This window comes from Myripristis murdjan, chromosome 4 (assembly GCF_902150065.1).
Source record: "Myripristis murdjan chromosome 4, fMyrMur1.1, whole genome shotgun sequence".
NCBI classification, from domain to species: domain Eukaryota; kingdom Metazoa; phylum Chordata; class Actinopteri; order Holocentriformes; family Holocentridae; genus Myripristis; species Myripristis murdjan.
This window is the reverse complement of record NC_043983.1, coordinates 18949802-18966897: the sequence shown is the minus strand read 5'-3', so window position 1 is coordinate 18966897 and position 17096 is coordinate 18949802. Positions and strand designations below refer to the sequence as shown.

Genomic DNA, 17096 nt, shown 5'->3' with positions numbered 1-17096 from the left:
TATTAGGGGCTACAAACTAAAAAATTGACAGAAACCTAATTACAAATGTAGGAAGGTCCCCTTTTGAATCACTGTAATCCAGCAGGCTTAGTAATAAGTTTTAACCATAACCTGCGGGTGGCGTGTCGGCTTCCAAAATAGTGGTAGAGGCAAACTGGATACTCCTGTTCTTTAAGTTGTAACACTATAGATAGCATGGCAGTGAAAAGAACAACAAATATACGTTTTGTTTTTATTTGTTATCCTTCAAGCTCACACAAGAGGGAAATAGCCATAGCCAGAACAGCCAGGAGGATCAAATGTTTGCTACAGTGAAGCCTCACAGCTTAGGTCTGTCACCATCAAAACAACTAAGGCAGTGACAGATCAAGAAAAAAAAAAAAAAAAAAAACAACCCAAGTAAAGGTTGTGTCTTAATTATTATCTCTACCTTTACGTCTCCTGAGCTTCAACTGTGGTAGATTTATGAATGCAGCAATTCATAGTTATATTTGGCTATTTACACAGGAAGTACAAATATGCATGTGCATACACACACACACACACACACACACACACACATATACACACACAATCAAACAAACACAAGGTACTGGGCTGAGTGGAGGGTGAATACCCGACTAAAGCCTCACTTACAGTATGTACATTTCCAGAAAAATAAGTTTCTTTTTACATTCTGTTGCAGTTTGTACAGACAAGAAGTAACAAACTCGTCAGTCTTTGTGGGAATCCTGTCATTCGACCTCCACATGAGCCACCTCCACCTCCATGGTCTGAATCACCTCAGGTGGGTCGTCGAGCCTGGACCCGGTCATGGCCTGCTGGGCGAGCACGTAGTTCACGACCTGCATGATGCTCTGATCCGAGAGCGTCGTGGCCGAGCCGTCGCTCACAGCCTGAATGGCCTGCGCCGCCTCCACGGCCTCCACCGTCTCCTCGGTGATCAGCACCGTCTCGATCTCCTCCGAGGGCGGCTGCTGGGCGGGGCGCAGCTCAGGGGGCAGGTCGGACGCCAGGATGCTGACGGCGTGCTCCACCTGGGTGCCCTGATTGTGAAACTGGAGCGTGTCCTTCTCCAACATGATCTTCCCGGGCAGGTTATCCCCGTGGTACTTCGCCATGTGCTTACGAAGAGTGCGGGCATCTATGTGGGCCTCTTGGCACATGGGGCACACGTAGGGTCGCTCTCCTGTGTGCGTGCGCACATGCCGCTTAAGGGAACGGGCATCGGCCCAGGCAACGCCACAAGTCAGACATTCAAAGGGCTTCACTCCTAGCAAGAAAAAAAAGAAAAAATATTCAGCACTGACAAAAACTTCACACGTCACAAAAAAAAAAAACACACAAGCTTAGACAAACACCAGGACTCGTTTTCTTCCTGTCGCACTGGGAGGCTCACCCTGGTGATTGTTGATGTGGCGTCTGTATTCTCGGAGCTGCGTGAACTTCCTGCCGCAGTGCTCACACTCCCGTTCCAGGTTCTGTTTCACTCGGCCCTTCTTCCCATGGGTGGCTTTCTTGACATGCCTCCTGAAGAGTGCCTTCTCGAAGAACTCTTTGCCGCACACATTACACCTGAGGAGGGAGCGGTCAAATAAAACCTGAGTTCTGTAGTGGAAGGATAAATATTAGACCCTGTAAATGTGTTAGAGATGCAGTTTCTGTGCGGTGCCAGACTCATTTTCAACAGCCTGACTTACTATAGATGGGCCTTCAGATTTTAAGAAACCCACCTGATGGACTGAATTTGTGCCAGCTGCACTGGAGTAATTTTAGAAAGCTGTTAATAAGGCTGAATACAGTGAAAAAAAAAAGTCATTGCAATAATTTTGACAGATACTGCCATCTTACATTCGAATAACATCATCTGTAGGCCAGAGCATGCCTACTTCTGTGGGGCAGCGTGTCGAGATGAGTAAAATATTTTCAGAGTGGTGTCATACAGACCCAGCACACTTACTTATAAGGCTCAGCCACGCTGTGGGACTTGACGTGGGAGTACCAGTCCTTCTTCCAGCTGTAGCATTTCCCACACACCTGGCACTGGAAAGGCTTCAACCCCATGTGCTTGTTCATGTGCTGCTGGAGATCTTTGGCCTCATAGAATCTCTTATCACAGCTGGAGCAGACATCAGGCATAACAAGTATGAGCAACATGTTCAAGCCTCATCACAGCTCAGGCTTTGTCCTGTGGACGTGAAAAAGGCTTCATGACAGAAAAAAAAAAAAAAAAAAACAGAACTACTCACTGAGAACAACCAAAGGGACGGACATCAGGTTTGGGCAGGTGTTTCTTCAAGTGCTTGCTCAAAGCAGAGGCTCGGTGGAAAGTCGCTCCACATGTGTTGCATAGGTATTTTGATTCACCTGTAAATGATCAGGAACGCTTTTATTGAGTAACAAGCAAATATCAGCAGTTGAATATATGGTTCAATCTGAGGTGTTTGCACAAAGGACAGCTGGTAAGAAAAGTAAAAACCTGACGCAGACCTGTATGAAGGCTGGTGTGCTCCTCCATACTCCTCTTGCTGACGAAGGATTTGTTACAAAACTCACACTGAAACTGCTTGGAGACGTCGTGGAGTGCTCTGTGCATCTTCAGGCTGTGCTTGTGAGCAAACGTCTTGCCGCAGACTTTGCAGGAGTGAGGCCGCACACCCGTGTGATTGAGCATGTGGATTCGGAGTGAGTAGAGCTTTGGCAACGTCTTCCCACAGATGTCACATACAAACTCTCTTTTGGTGCGCGCTCCTGTCTTGTCGTCTGAATCGCCGTCGGCCTGGCCCTCGGAGCTCTGCTCTACTGAGGGCTTGGCGACCGGAGCCCGCTGGCTGCTCTGCTGTTTGTGTCTGGCCAGGTGGGCGCGCAGCGAGGCCGCGTACTGGAACTCCTTACTACACAGCTATAAAAAAGGCACAGAAACAACACAGTCAACACTTGCACTATTAGAGCTGTAAATAAATTATTTTCAGTTTTGATTATTTTTCAGTTTATTAATTAACCATTTCATCTATCCAAAGTCAAAACTATTGAAAAATGCCTATTTTACCATGATGTCCTGACATCACTTACATAGTTTGACCAGCATCCAAAAACATCACAAGTATTATTTTTATTATATAAAAGAGAAATAAAAAAAAAAAAACAAGCAAACCTTGGCATTTAAAATCCAACCTGCAACTATTTGAGGTGTTATTTTTACTTGATTAGGTACTTAAGCAAGTTTATAGTCAGTTATCACTGATTAACTTTCTGTCGGTGAACTACAGGTTTTCAATCAGGGGTATCATTTTTGTTTTCTATAAACGATGGGCCTGTAAAGCCCTTTGAGACTGCAGCAGTGATTAAGGGCTATAAATAAACATCCTGGCACAGCCATACTCTGATTTTGTTACAGTTGTTCAGTAGCTGTGCCACGTAATTAAATAAACTTGAATCTAATTGATTAGTCGACTAATAGTTTCAGCACTAGTAAAGCCTTCCACACAGGGACAGTACTGACAACATCACTGATGTTACATGACACCTTACCCAACACGAACATAACACTACTTACACTGCACTTGTAGCCACGAGCTTTCTCATGTTTTAGTGTGTGCATGATGAGAGCGTAGCGCCTCTGGAAGGACATGCCACACTCGGAGCAGGTGTGCTCTCCATCGACAGTGCTCTCTGGTGGCGCTTGAGCCTGCTTGGGTTCAGACTCTGGCTCTGCCACGAGCTCCTTGGTCACAGCCTCGTCTGTGTTGAGCTCTCCCTCCGTCGTACCGCTCTCCGCTGCCTTGGCCTCTGGATCGGCTCCGGCCTCAGACCAGGCCTGCTCTTCTGCTTGATTTTCCGCTGGTCGCTTTGGTGGCCGCCCCCTTTTCCCAGGTCTTGGGCCCACCTACAAACACAAAGTCCTGTTCAGTCGAGCTGACTAGGGTGGATAAACACACATTTTCCAACTAACTGTAATCTTCATTTGAACAATCCAGTATCAACTGTGAGGAATCAAAAAGACTGTAAGTTGCCAAATTGGTAATGAAACATTTCTATCTGAATCTATGAATAATCGAATTAAAATAAAATTGGTGTCAACATCCAACCCTATAAGTGACTGTAAAATCCTTCATACTTAACAAAACACCTTAATGTTTTAATTATAAATTATATACAATACACATATTGTATATAATTTATAATTTATATGTAATGCTTTGTGTGAATGTGCTTACCTTAGGGGTGGTGGCACGCTGTGGGGTTTGCCCCTTCTTATCCTCCTCTTCATCCTCAAGCCCCATATGCAGACGAGCATAACCGCCCTCACCAATGGAGCGCTGTCGGAGTCGCCTCTTGTTGGGGTTGTTTGTCGCGCTCTCCTGTCTGTCATCTTGACTTTCCTCGGCAGAGGTGCTGACACCCTGTGGCTCCTCCTCCTCCACCTGCATGGCCTCCTCTACCACCACTATCTCCTTCTTCACCTTGGCTGGGCGCCCTCGTCTGCGTTTCTGGGGTGTCATCGGGGGCTCCGGTGGTCCTGACTCCACCGCCTGTGGCTCTGCAGTCTCATCCTTAGGCGGTGGTGTTGCTTCAGCCTGTGGCACAGGGGCCGCAGCAGCTGCCAATTTGACCACCTCTGAGGGGGTCACTTTGTCTGGGTCCACATTTATGATGAAGGCCCCTCCTTCCAGGCGCCCCTCAGCCTCCTGTGGCTGCTCCATTGCTAGGCACGCTGAAACCACAGCCAGGGATTCACTGGCTCCAGCCTGGCCGCTGTGAGTGACAACAGTCATGGTTTCACCCTCTGTTCCTTCAGCATTGTGGGAGATGAGGGTCATGGCCTGTCCCGGCTCGGCCTGTCCGCTGTGAGTGACCAGAGTCACAGTCTCGCCTTGCCCAGCCTCCCCAGCGTGGGCGTGGCCTCCTTCTCCCTCCACAGCTTGGGTGACAACTGTCATTGACTCTTGCATAAAGGTCGCTCTGGGATGTGCAACAACAGTCAAGGGCTTGTCTGTAACAGTGACACCAGTGTGGGTGACCACCGCCTGGCCGTCACTCTGTATGGTCACCATGTAAGCGCCAGAGTCCTCTGTGTAGCCTTCATTAGAAGATGGTTGAGTTGACACTACAGTATGGATGTCTCCCCTTTGGTAGACTGTGAGCTTCTGCTCCTCCACCTGTTTATGCACAGACTCACAGATCTGCAGCACCTCTGCCATTAGCAGATGTCGTGCGAGGGTGGCAATATCTGCCATTACACAGAAATGGAAAGTAAGGGTGGAGGTATATGCAAAATCCAGCAGAGGTAGGAAGCTGGCTTTGGTAAAACCTGGAGAGGGAGAGAGAGATGGGAGTTATGTTTAAAAAATTAAGGAAAGCGTAATGGATAAGAAGCTGCAACAACAACAAAAAAGACTAACCAGAAAGGTCCACCACAGCCTCATGTGTGGAAACTGCCCCCTTTTCAACAAAGAGCTCATTGAAGTATTCACTGCAGGCTGCCAGCACAGCTTTGTGCGCGCGGTGCTCCTCTCCTTCGATCAGCAGCGTTATGTCACAGAATTGATTGTTGAGTCGCTGCTGGTTGAGTTTGTTCAACATTGTCTGGCTGTGTTTGGACAGGTACTGATTCACCTCGCCCTTGCTATCCACCTGTAATTCAGCACAGATTCATGGGTTCGTTTATACCTATTAACCACATTCCTTTCACACACTGTATTCACAAAAAAAAAGCACACAAAAAAGACCATCTACTTCTTGTTTTTTCCACCCTTGAAGCAGCTTCCAAAATAGTGAGTTTACATGGCATTTTATATTAAACATGTGTGTGATTTTCAGCAAAGAATGTACGACAGAGGACGGCTGATAAGAGCTACCACTGCAGCAATACTCCACTGTCCATGGGTCGATTTGGCTGCGAGAGCACAGCCGAGATCAGTGGAAGCAGATCTGGATTAGTCATTTTGGAAAGGACTGGGGAAAGTCCACATCACATGAAGTTATAATCTGGGTGGAGTTTTGCTTGTCGAATGCATCTTGAGGTGATGGATGCACTTACACTTGTGTATCATGTGTCTCGAATGCATCTCGTGCCCCTCAAACCTGACTGCTGTTATGAGAGTATTTTTATGTGGATAAATCAGAATATAATCCAAATGCTCATGATGCAACAAACAACCAGGTGTAAATTGGGGTTCACACATATTTTGGATGACAAACCACCAAAGACATTAACACAACTGTAATCTGTATGAAAAGCATTTTTGTCACACCAAATTATGGATGGCAGCATAGAGTAAAAACATCTAATCCAAGTGTCTGTGATACTCACAAAGACCAACTCATGCTTGGCCACTGACTTGGCCACCTTGGATCTAGGCTGGCCAGATGCGTCAGTGAAGTACAGCTCCTCGTCCCCTTCCTCCTCCTCCTCCTCCTCATCCTCTTCCTCATTCATCTGGACAACCACCTTGCGTCTCCCTGGCCGCGCCACGAGCCGAGGCCCGGAGCCGTCATCTACAGTTCGCCTGCTCTGACACTGAGCACACTCTCTGATGTGGTCTTTCACATGCTTCAGGATGCCTAGGCCGTCAAAAACACGCACCTTGTTAAACACCTTACATATTCAGATGAGCAAACATTTACAAAACATTACAACTATAGTGTGAAAACAGGGTGAACCAGTGTTTCTCAACCAGCAGATCATGGACCAGTGGGCCGTGGTCTGCACACTGAATGTCACAACTGAGGACAGAAAAGAAATATGTGGGAAAATCAGGCTGAACAATATATCGTTTTCGTATCGCTATCTAAATATGATCATGTGTGCTAAGAATGTCTCCAAAGGCAGCAATATGGACGTTATCAAATGTAGGGTTTGGACTAGCTCAAGACAGGGCCTGGTCTGTCCTGATTAAAAAAAAAAAAAAAAAAAAGAGTTAAGTAATTACATTTCTACATCAAGTTGGTATTATGTTTTTTTGAAAAAGGGCTATTTTTTCCACTGTCATTACATTTAAAACTATTGCTGAAGCATTGTGTTGAAGCAGAGGTTGTAGCAAAATGTTTTTTTTTTTTTTGTTTGTTTTTTTATAATTTTTTTGTTATTTTAATAAAGACTATGACAATGATTGATCTGTTCTGATAAATAAGACGCTCTGTGACATAACTACATTTTCTATGTCCATTTGGTGCTGTTTTTTGAAGAAGGCTTAATTTTCACTGTCACTACACTTCATCCATGAACCATAGTTATATTGTATATTGTATCGCTATTGAAATATCTGGCATAAATAGTGAGGTATGAAATTTTGTCCTTATCATGCAGCCCTAGGAAAGAGACTTTTTGATGTATTCTTAAAGCAAAACATAACAGGCGAATTCCTCCATACTCAAGTGAAGAAACCTGATTTTATCATTCAGTTAGCAGAAGGTGAACTCATGAATGATTTTTCCCAGGTGGGCCTTGAAGTGGTGGAGAGGGTTGAGGGTCCCTGGGCCAGACAACAACAAAAAAAAAAAAAAAAAAAAAAAAAAAGGAGGGGGGTCAGTGCCACAAGCATCCAGCAGGTGGAGCCAGAGAGCAGCTTGTGTCGGGCTGTGAAGTGTGGCGTACATTTCTATTTGACAGGCTTGTGTTTACACCGATGTGAACAGCAGCAGCGGGTTGGAACTGGAAAAAAAAAAAAAAAAATGCCGGCTCGCTGTGTGACATTACCTCTCCACCAGTACTTCTGAGAGATAGCCTCCCAGGTGAGCTGCTGGTTGAGGTGCTCTCCCCCCTCGGTGATGTGCGCCTGGTTGATAAGTTCCTTCCTCCGTCCATCCTGCAGCACCACCTCCAGCTCCGTGAAGTCATTCTGCCCCTTCAGCCGGCGCTGGTAAAACAAAGTCCCGTTTCTCACCACGTAGCAGGCGGCTGCTTTGCGGATTTTCCTCTTGGTGTTTCCATGAGTCCCCGGCGCGTACGGCTCCCGCTCGTCAGTCAGATAGCGTATGATGGCCAAGTAGCTTTCCTCGCACGACATATCTCAAGCGGCCGCGGCTTCCACGCTAAATTGGGCGTTTCTTCCGAAGGCGGCGCCCTCTTTTAGCTTCACAAATGGACGTGTAAATTTTTCCGCGGTGCTCGGCTTAGTACACAACGCGAAAGGGGAAATGTAACCGCAACATTTCAATTTGTTTCCCAGGGTGGAACTGCAGTTCGTGACCGTCAGGGGAAGACTTGCCCGAACAGACAAAATGGCTGCTGCACAACCGGATGTTGCGTCCAGGTAATGGCGGAAGTTGCAATGCGGCATGTTTTCCAAAATAGCCGTCCACAAGGGGGCGTCACAGCCACGTGTTTCCATCCGCATCCCAGGCCGTGTGGTATGGCTGCTGTCCCTCACCGCACGGCTGCTGGCTCCGAGGTTAAAGTTTGACCCGAGTTACGATTTTATAGACGGACTGACGTCGATTTCCCGTCAGGATTAGATAGGTTAACCAAACCAGAGATGCCTGGGATGTTTTGAGGCGGCTCTGGCACTTGGTGGGCTGCAGCAGTGGTTTTCACAGGGGCCTCCAGGGGGTCCTCAGCAAAAAAAATGAGGAATAAATTGGCATAATTTCACTGTAATTGTAACCATGAGAGGGTGATTGTTTTAATTTGATCACCGTGTTTTCATCTTGCCACTTTGAAACACACGGTTGCTTCAAGTATGCCATCTAAATACCCAAAGCACAAGCCAAAATGTGTTTTTATATGACAGTCGCTAAGGCAAATTCACTTTAAAAGGGGCCCCCTCCTTTGACCTTCAAACTTACAGTTTTTGTCATTTGGGGTCAATTTGAGCCTTGCAATTTAAACCTGCAGATAATGATAATAAAAATTATAATCCAAGTTTATGTGTGAGGTACTTTGTCTTGTTGACCGCCTAAATAAAACATCAGCCAGCTATCAGTGGCTCTCACACTACTACAGCTGAGGCCGTAAAGCAGAGCGAAGATGATGATTATAAATGTCATGTCATAGTTCCTCCGTGTCATCCAAAACAACTAAAACAAATATAAAATGTTATTTTTTTTTATATGTTATATATGGCTAAAAACGCATGGGGTTACATTAACCCTAAAGAAACACCAATGCGTACAAAATGTGTACGGGACATGTTGATTTCATGCTGTCCGGTCAATCAAGTATTTAGCGAAGTAAAACACTGGGAAAATGGGAATCATACATAATAGGAGGGTTAAAGATCGTCAACTTGGGGGGTCCAGGACATGAAAAGGTTTGAGAAGCCCTGATCCGGAGCAGACATTGTCTCCAACCATGTACCAATGAGAGCCACATGGGAATCTGGAGCTTATTGTTTTATTCCAGCCGAACACCACTGCGGCTCAATCAGTGCCTCCTGGTTGAAGGTTTGCTGTTTTGTTGCAGTGAAGACCTGCGTGCATGCCTTTGTTGCAGTAACCATATTATAGTACATTATGTCCTCCACTGCAGTCCTGCTGTAGTACTTGTAGTACTCAATCTTAGTAGAATGGCAAAGATGACAGTCTGTACTATAGAATACAATCAACAGTAGAGTGACTGAAGAGCATTAGAGCACATTCATCCATTTTCATAACTTACTGCTATTCTGGGTCATGGGGGAGCTGGACCATATCACAGCATGCACTGGATGGAAACTACCAGTCAGTCCATCACTTGGACAAGACACAGACAGACAGGCAGTGGAGAAAACCCACACAAACAGGGAGAGCGTGCAACCTTGACACAGAAAAAAAAGTGGGCTGAGATTTAAACCCAGGATCTTCGTGCTTTGAGATGACAGAGCAGACCACTGAGCCATTGTTCACCCCAGGACACTAACCCTATGCTATACCGTAGACTACGGCTCTCTATAATCTTTTTTTGGATAGGATGGCACATGGTTGGAGACCGCAACTGTAGTTAAACTAGACTGCCTCTGATTCAGATGAGCCTGTGCATTCTATAAGACTGGGAAACCCAATATGTTTGACATTGAGGTAATGGCCTAAATATAGCACGGGGAGCAGGGCATTTGCCAGAAATACAAATGTACATTTATTATTCATGTGCAGCTGGCATTAGCCTCTGACTTTGCATTCGGATTGAACATGAAAATACTTAGAGAGAGTGCAGATTCATGCAAAATCGATGGAGGACATGATATAACTCAAGATGGCACAGACTGAGGCAAAGAGGCTTTTCATTTGAGTCAGATTTTTTTTTTTTTTAACTTGAGGAGGAAGTTAATGTGACGCAGCCAATCAGCTTCATGCAGGAGACCGAGGACTGTGTCATATTACCCGATAATTTCTCTCCCCATATATGTGTGTGTGTATGTATAATGTTGAAGTGTTTCAAGGAATACATGGCAAACACACCTTCATCATCACAACATTTCACTGGCCTGTCAGGTGATCAAACTCGTGATAAGGTGAATTTTGCCTCACTTCCTGTGTGAACATACAGTTAGGCCTTATGTCATGTTTTTCTCCTTCATTCTGTTTATTTGTTTGTTAGCAGGGTCGCTCAGGGAGGGAGGTGTTGCAGTGGCTGCGATTAACTTTTGGTGAATATCCACCGTAGCTTGACTTTGCATAGTATTGGTGGAGGTACGCGCTCTACTGAGTGTTTTCTACTTACAATTTTTGCCGATATGACTCCAAAGCAGGTTCCTTTATTAAAACCACTCCACAAATTGAATTGAAATAGACCAAATATCTTATCTTATCCATCTCTCAAACGCTTTGAGAAGCCAGAAAGAATGTTATGCAGGGCCACATTTCACCCACAGGTCTTTTCTCAAGGGCAGGCAGCAAATTGCACCTAATATCACTTAACCAGTTGACAGGAATGTAGATAAGTGAACCATTTCAGTGTTATGGTGTGTAAGGCCTGTATTTGCCCATGTTTAATAGTCAACACATTGCATGTCAGCTTCCCAAGCAATTACAACGTAAAAGTGCTCAGATTGTTAAAGAAACAGCACACACAAAATACAAAAAAAGATGTTTTCCCACTTACCACTTACCATCAAAACTTTTAATGGCAAAAACCCAACAGAAAAGGCTCTTTCCAAAACCAGTGACATGGATACACAGTATAAGCCACACCATCAGAGGCTGTGAGTATCATTGGGAACCACTGTATTTCCTGCTAAAGAGCACATAAACTGTGTGAATCCACACACAAAGACTACGACTTAGATGGACATACAGTTTGGCCTTTTTTTGTATTTTAGGTGAACTAATCAAATTCCTGGCACCAACACTCTTTGTATCCACTCTCAGTTCTGATCAGACTTTTATTCACCACACTATCTTGAAGTTACAGTAATAAATCACCAACCTTGGTTAGCCCTTCTGGCTTAAATCTGCCCATTCAACAGTACAAAAACCGCTCTGTATCAGCAAAGCAGAGACTAAAATTATGTAAAAACTGTTGTTCTTGCAGCTGTCGACGGTGCACGACTACACGCTTATGCCTCCATATCTGTGCCATCATTCGAGCAAGATGGATTTCCATATTTTCATCCCCAGCTGGTGTCCTTTCTGTTGCGCCAGAGCCACTGGCTGCTCTCTCAGCTGCTTCAGAAGCTGCCATTGTGGCCTGGCGGAAGCTCTGACCGTTACTCCCTAACCCAGTGAGTGAACTGGTGAGGGATGTGGCTGCAAATCCACAGCACCCAACATCCTAAGGGTGTAAACCCGTAACCATGGCTTCCCAGCTTCATTTTTCTGCCTCAGCTGCCAGGTCAAGGAGTTTAATCCCCTGTCCTTTCATATGATCTTGCATATGGTGACAAAGTGAGCTCAACAAAGTTTTAAAAAGTGCTGGATCACAGCACTGTGTCAGCTGGTGCTGGTCTCTTTCCCTGCCTGTGTGGATCTTTTACTCCCATGTCTCACCCTCCTGCCCTTGTGCGTACTTAGTGTTTCTGTCCTGACTCGTTCACCTTCACATGCAAAATTCACACAGTGCTATATTTAGACCAATCTCCTAACAGGTAGATATTAAATGTCTGTTTGTTTGTTTCTCAGTTCTGATGCCAATTCAACTCATAATTGAACTTGGGAGAATAGATTTGCGTCCTGACAGAGTGTTGCTGCATCAGAGGATATTATTTGCACGCTTTGCTCATCAGTTTGAGGTTTTATAGCTCATTATATGTTGCATTAACAATAAATCAAATTCCAGTTAGCTTTATACACTGCAAAATGTGCACAGTAACAATTCAATATAGCACAGGGTCTTCAAATCTTAATTTGTTTCTATGTGAATAAATCTGTCAGTGGTGTGAGACAGTTTCACTCGTCTGCCCTGCTGATCAACTTGTTTCAAGACATTTTCTTGATTCAAATGTCATTTTCTTGATACTTCTGGGGTGAACGACCGTATTTCAAGTTATTTTTACTTGATATATTCTCGGAAAAGTCTTGAAACACGTCCATTGGAAACAAGCAGTTATATCTCACCACACTAGCAGGGGTTGACAGCTGTTTTAAGCAAAACTGGATTTTAGTACTTGATATCAGAATGAATGGCTTGCTAAGATAAATATTTTTGCAGTGCACTCAGTTCTTTCCAGCTAAGTGTTACTCAGTTTCTGTGTTCATCCTTTGTCCCCGCTTAGCTTGATAAACTGCTTTGCTCCTGGCATGGTATTTGTTCCACCACTAATTTCCTCTGAAAAGGCGTTGTTTTGTTCCACGGAGATTTGCCTGTACCAAGACCAGGGCCTTCATCCCTGCATCAGGTCCGCATGTTTTCATGTGCTAACTCATTTAACTGTATTTGTCCTGGAGCCAGAGCAGGTGCTAGGTTTCCAGAGGTTTTTTTTTTCTTTAGTTGATGTTGGTGCCTGATCAACTACATTAGCTTTTGCATTCCTCAGTTAACAAGTTACTCAACACATGTTTAGGTAGCCATTACCTCCACATCCCGCAGCTTCTCACATCCCAGCCTAACCTCTGAATCTTGCTGCTGCTGAAATTTGATTTTTGTTGATGTAAAACCTTTTGCTTTTTTGTGTTCCCATAGGTGTTTCTACATTTTCCTGCAATTCCATTTTTCCTACCTTGCCCATTTAAGGTTGTCATTCAACGTGATGAGTAGCTGTTTTTATACAGGGTGTATATGTAATCATGGTTGCCATATGCCCCGATGGGCAGAAAATAAATCTCAACCTGCCTTCTTTTCCCGCCCATATCTCACTTTGATGCCCAGTGATTACCTTCGTTGCTGTTGTGAATGCTAGAGTGGAAATTGTACACCCTGCTATGATAATAACTTACATGCTCCTGCCACAGCTGTGTAGATAGTCAGACTGCATACAGCTCTGACAATGGAGTCTGGACACCTGAACAAACTGATTACCATCATTTGCCTCATGATGTGTTGAAGGAGCGTTAACTCACCGTCTAGTCCCTGTGCCCATCTATTGGACATGTAGTGGTGCAGTCAAAGGTAAATTTAAAATTCTTTTCAGCCACTATGTGGACACAGAGACACACACAAACTGCATGTTCTGTTCCTACTCTAACCTTGCAATGTGAGTAAACATTGCTGCTGGCATAGTAGAGTAGGAGAATAGTACTGATCATTACCCCTATTGCCCCCATGCCTGGCCCTTTGCTGTTTGGTTGTATATTTGCTGTTGAATCTGTTTCCACTCTCAGTTTAAGCATGTCACTATTGACTGTACACACTGAATTTCCAAGAGATAAAGGCTTTTTATACTGTCCCACTTATCCTAAATCAGAGATTAAGTTTGACCTTGAGATGCAGTTATCATGGCCACACTTGCATTGTGAACGCCATATTACTGTTCTTAAACCCCACTCAGGGGAAAAAAAAAACAAAACAAGATTAAGATGACTTATCTGACTGAAATAAATGTACATGGATGTGGGCAGTTTGCCTCTATGATGCTGATTAGTATTAACAGAAACTAATTGTAGCCCTGAACACCAAAAATCTACCTACCAGACTCATATTGTGTATTATGTACATAGATAATACAATTCGAAAGGAAAACAGCATATTTTGTGATGATTATTTGATTTGTAATCTTCCTCCAGTTCTTATATGCTCTAATGGATGTGAAATGAAGCTAAAAGGGAGTTGGAAAGATACTCTGTGTGACCCAGACTCCTGAACAAGATAAAGGTCTTTGTCTGTCTAAGGACAAACACAGCTGGGGGATACTGAGCAAGAGGAGACTGTCTTATCTTTCATTGTCTTTTTGTCCCTCCAGGGCCAGACATGTTGATATGAAACTCCATGGCTGTCGTGGTTTTGGAGTAGTTTTCCATTACACAATGCCTGAGGAGAGTCTCTGTGCCACCGGTAGATAATGCCAGAGAAAGAGACAGGGGAGCTACGTGCTCATTTGTAGATGTAAATAACACTTGGCCCACAATGTTTTCTTAATGCAAATAAAGAAAGTACTGCTTGGTAATTCAGACAGTGGCGGTGTTTTCTTATATCCTGTTTCAGTGGCATGAATCAAAGCAATAGGCTGCTGAACACAGAGGCAAAAGTACATGGAGGACAATGGTAATAATCACTATAGTTTGTCAAGGAGAGCAAGCTTTTCATTAGAGAAGCTAGAATGGGGGATGATGATGTAAGGGTTTACAATCACAGCTCAGCTTATGCCACCACTTTTGCTTATCCTTCAGTGCTTTGTTGTCTGGCTGGCTGAGAGTGATTGAAATCATGTTAGGTATTAGCACTGAGCTGGCTATTATAGAGGCACAGGCCATGTTTCTCTCTAGACCTCTAAATCTGCTGTGCCCTTGGGTGCCAGGGATAACATAACAAATCATAATTCAACTGTTGGTATTTATTGACCAGCCCATAATTGCAGGGTTGCAACAGTGGGAGTAGACTGACCAGTCAGTTTGTACATTGCTGAATTTCGTGGGTGGAGTTCCACTTGTGGCCTGGAATAGAGATGAAGAGGTGGATTCATTCAGAGGAAAAGATTGTGCCAGCATTGCCAACAGAGCCCGCAATATGGAAAATAAATCAGCAACAAATAATGTGAAATAATCTATTGTATTTTAATTCAGGCAGTGACAATGAGAGTAGGGCAAGAATCATGGATCTGTGGTCACACTGTAGCATCGGGGGTTTTAACTTTAACTTCTGGTTATGACTGTAATCTGTAGTCGCTGAGTGGGAGTAACAAGACAGACAGGAAAACACACAGCTGTGGGGAAGCAGACTCATGAGACTGGCTGAGGAAACTTTCAATCATGTCTGAGGACCTCCCCCCCAGTGCACTGCTTCACAATCTTGTACCTTCCCCTCATGAGAGAGCAGAGATTATTGTAATAACCAAAAGTTCTCTCTTAGTGATTTCACTTGATACGACACACAGCTGGGGGTGTACAGACAGGCCTTGACAACCTCAAGCGCCTCCCAAAAAATCCTTAGAAACAAAACTATATAATTCAAGTCATCACTCTGCAAAGAGGAACTTACAATATGATGTGACAGTAGAATAAAACCCGTTTACGAGCTGCATTTTGTCCACTTCTTTATCTAGCGGTTGTGGGTGAAACATGCTTCCCTGCCTGCTGCTGCATATTACATTATCTTGTGTGTAGTGGTAATGACAATTTCCTCTATATGCTTTAGAAAGAAACACAGAAAAAAACAGATTAGTAACCAGGAGTGTTTGCACACAGCTTTTGATCACAAAACTATAAAGGTATGATATCGTTTATGATTATGTTCAAATAAAGCAGTTTAAAGTTTAAAAAGGCCTATCTGTGGAGTCTCAGGTGTCCTGGGTAGCATGCAGTAGCAGATTGTTGATGGTGAGAATGTGGCAAATAGGGGGCGCTTTGGGCATCACTTTTGCTGTCCCCTGAAAGAACTGCTGATTTCTTGCCCCCCCCTCCCCCAACAAGGAAGTGGAATATCTGCCCAACCCCCAACACCATGTGGGCCACAGCAGGGTTTGTGACATCTAACCTGTAGCACCTAGGCAAAGGTGTGAGGATATGCTCAGCTGGCAGCAGCACGAGTTTTAGTCATCGTCAGTCCCTAAGGCCCATGATGTATGTAGCCATGCTTGTTGGGTTAGTCACATTTTTATCGCTATATTCCAAACAAATTGCCTCGATAAAGGCAGAGGAAGAAGAGGGCTTAAGCTCCAAAAGACTGAAACTACAGATCATGCCAGCTTGCACAAAAAGACGCGTTAGGGCGCAGCACAGCTTTCACGTCATTCAGTCCAAACTGCACGCAGGAAGGAGAAAACAAAGTCGACTCCCACACTTTACAGCAGTGCTGTTTTTTAGGAGAGGATTTTTACATCCACGTTGTGATGAGCCTAAAAGGGAGTTTCACACAGGACAAAGAACCAAGGTCAAATCCCATGAGGGGGGCAGGAAATCAAAAGGGCTGACCCTGGAGACCCCAGTGCAGAAATTGCAGCCAAATAAACACTTAATATGGAAAACACCCCCACCAAATTGTCAAATAGTTAAAATAATGAGTTAAACAGTTCTTGGTTAAGAGGATTGTCCACCACTGTAGACTGGCAGTCGCTCTTATGTGTCTGCACCAGTTCTCAAATGCACTCTATTTTCTTCCTGGGAGAATCAGTTTTAATAAAGTAATCTGAATTGTCTAAGTGACATTATGAGGCAGCCCCTCTGCTTGTAGCCTGTGCCTTTGCAGAGGCCAGGCCCATTTGTTCCACAGTTACAGTCGGGGATGCCACACCTCGCCCTGTGCCTGATATAACATGCCCCTTTGAACCAAGGGTAGCCATTTAGGACACCTCACCCTGCACTTGAGAGAACATGTCCCAGTGAGGGTTGCCATTTAGGAGGGGCACTATCTCTGAGAGCCAGAACCGGTGTGTTATCACTTGAATAACCGGCTTATAGAATAACAGGCATGCAACTGTCCTTTCCAAAGTAGGGAGAGTGAGCAGCATATGACATTATCGTTGGCTACATCTCTTTTGAGGTATAGATGTAAAGTAAATCCTTTATGTTAAGGTTTGACTGGGAAACATAAAGGAAGCAGCTCATCTGAGTTTGGCAGATGAGCTGTACTAAATGAGATGGGATTTTGA

General features: G+C 44.4%; 1 protein-coding gene across 1 annotated transcript; it reads right to left on the bottom strand.

Annotated features, from left to right (window-relative positions):
* Positions 1–218: 218 nt before the first annotated feature.
* zbtb11 (zinc finger and BTB domain containing 11) lies at positions 219–8009 on the bottom strand. The gene is made up of 10 exons (XM_030049978.1): positions 7700–8009; positions 6314–6564; positions 5403–5634; positions 4218–5311; positions 3557–3886; positions 2491–2902; positions 2250–2367; positions 1961–2119; positions 1400–1575; positions 219–1273 (listed from the first exon to the last, which is right to left on the bottom strand). The coding sequence occupies exons 1-10, from the start codon at positions 8007–8009 to the stop codon at positions 735–737; spliced, it is 3621 nt and encodes a 1206-aa protein (XP_029905838.1). The 3' UTR covers positions 219–734.
* Between the last annotated feature and the right edge of the window lie 9087 nt (positions 8010–17096).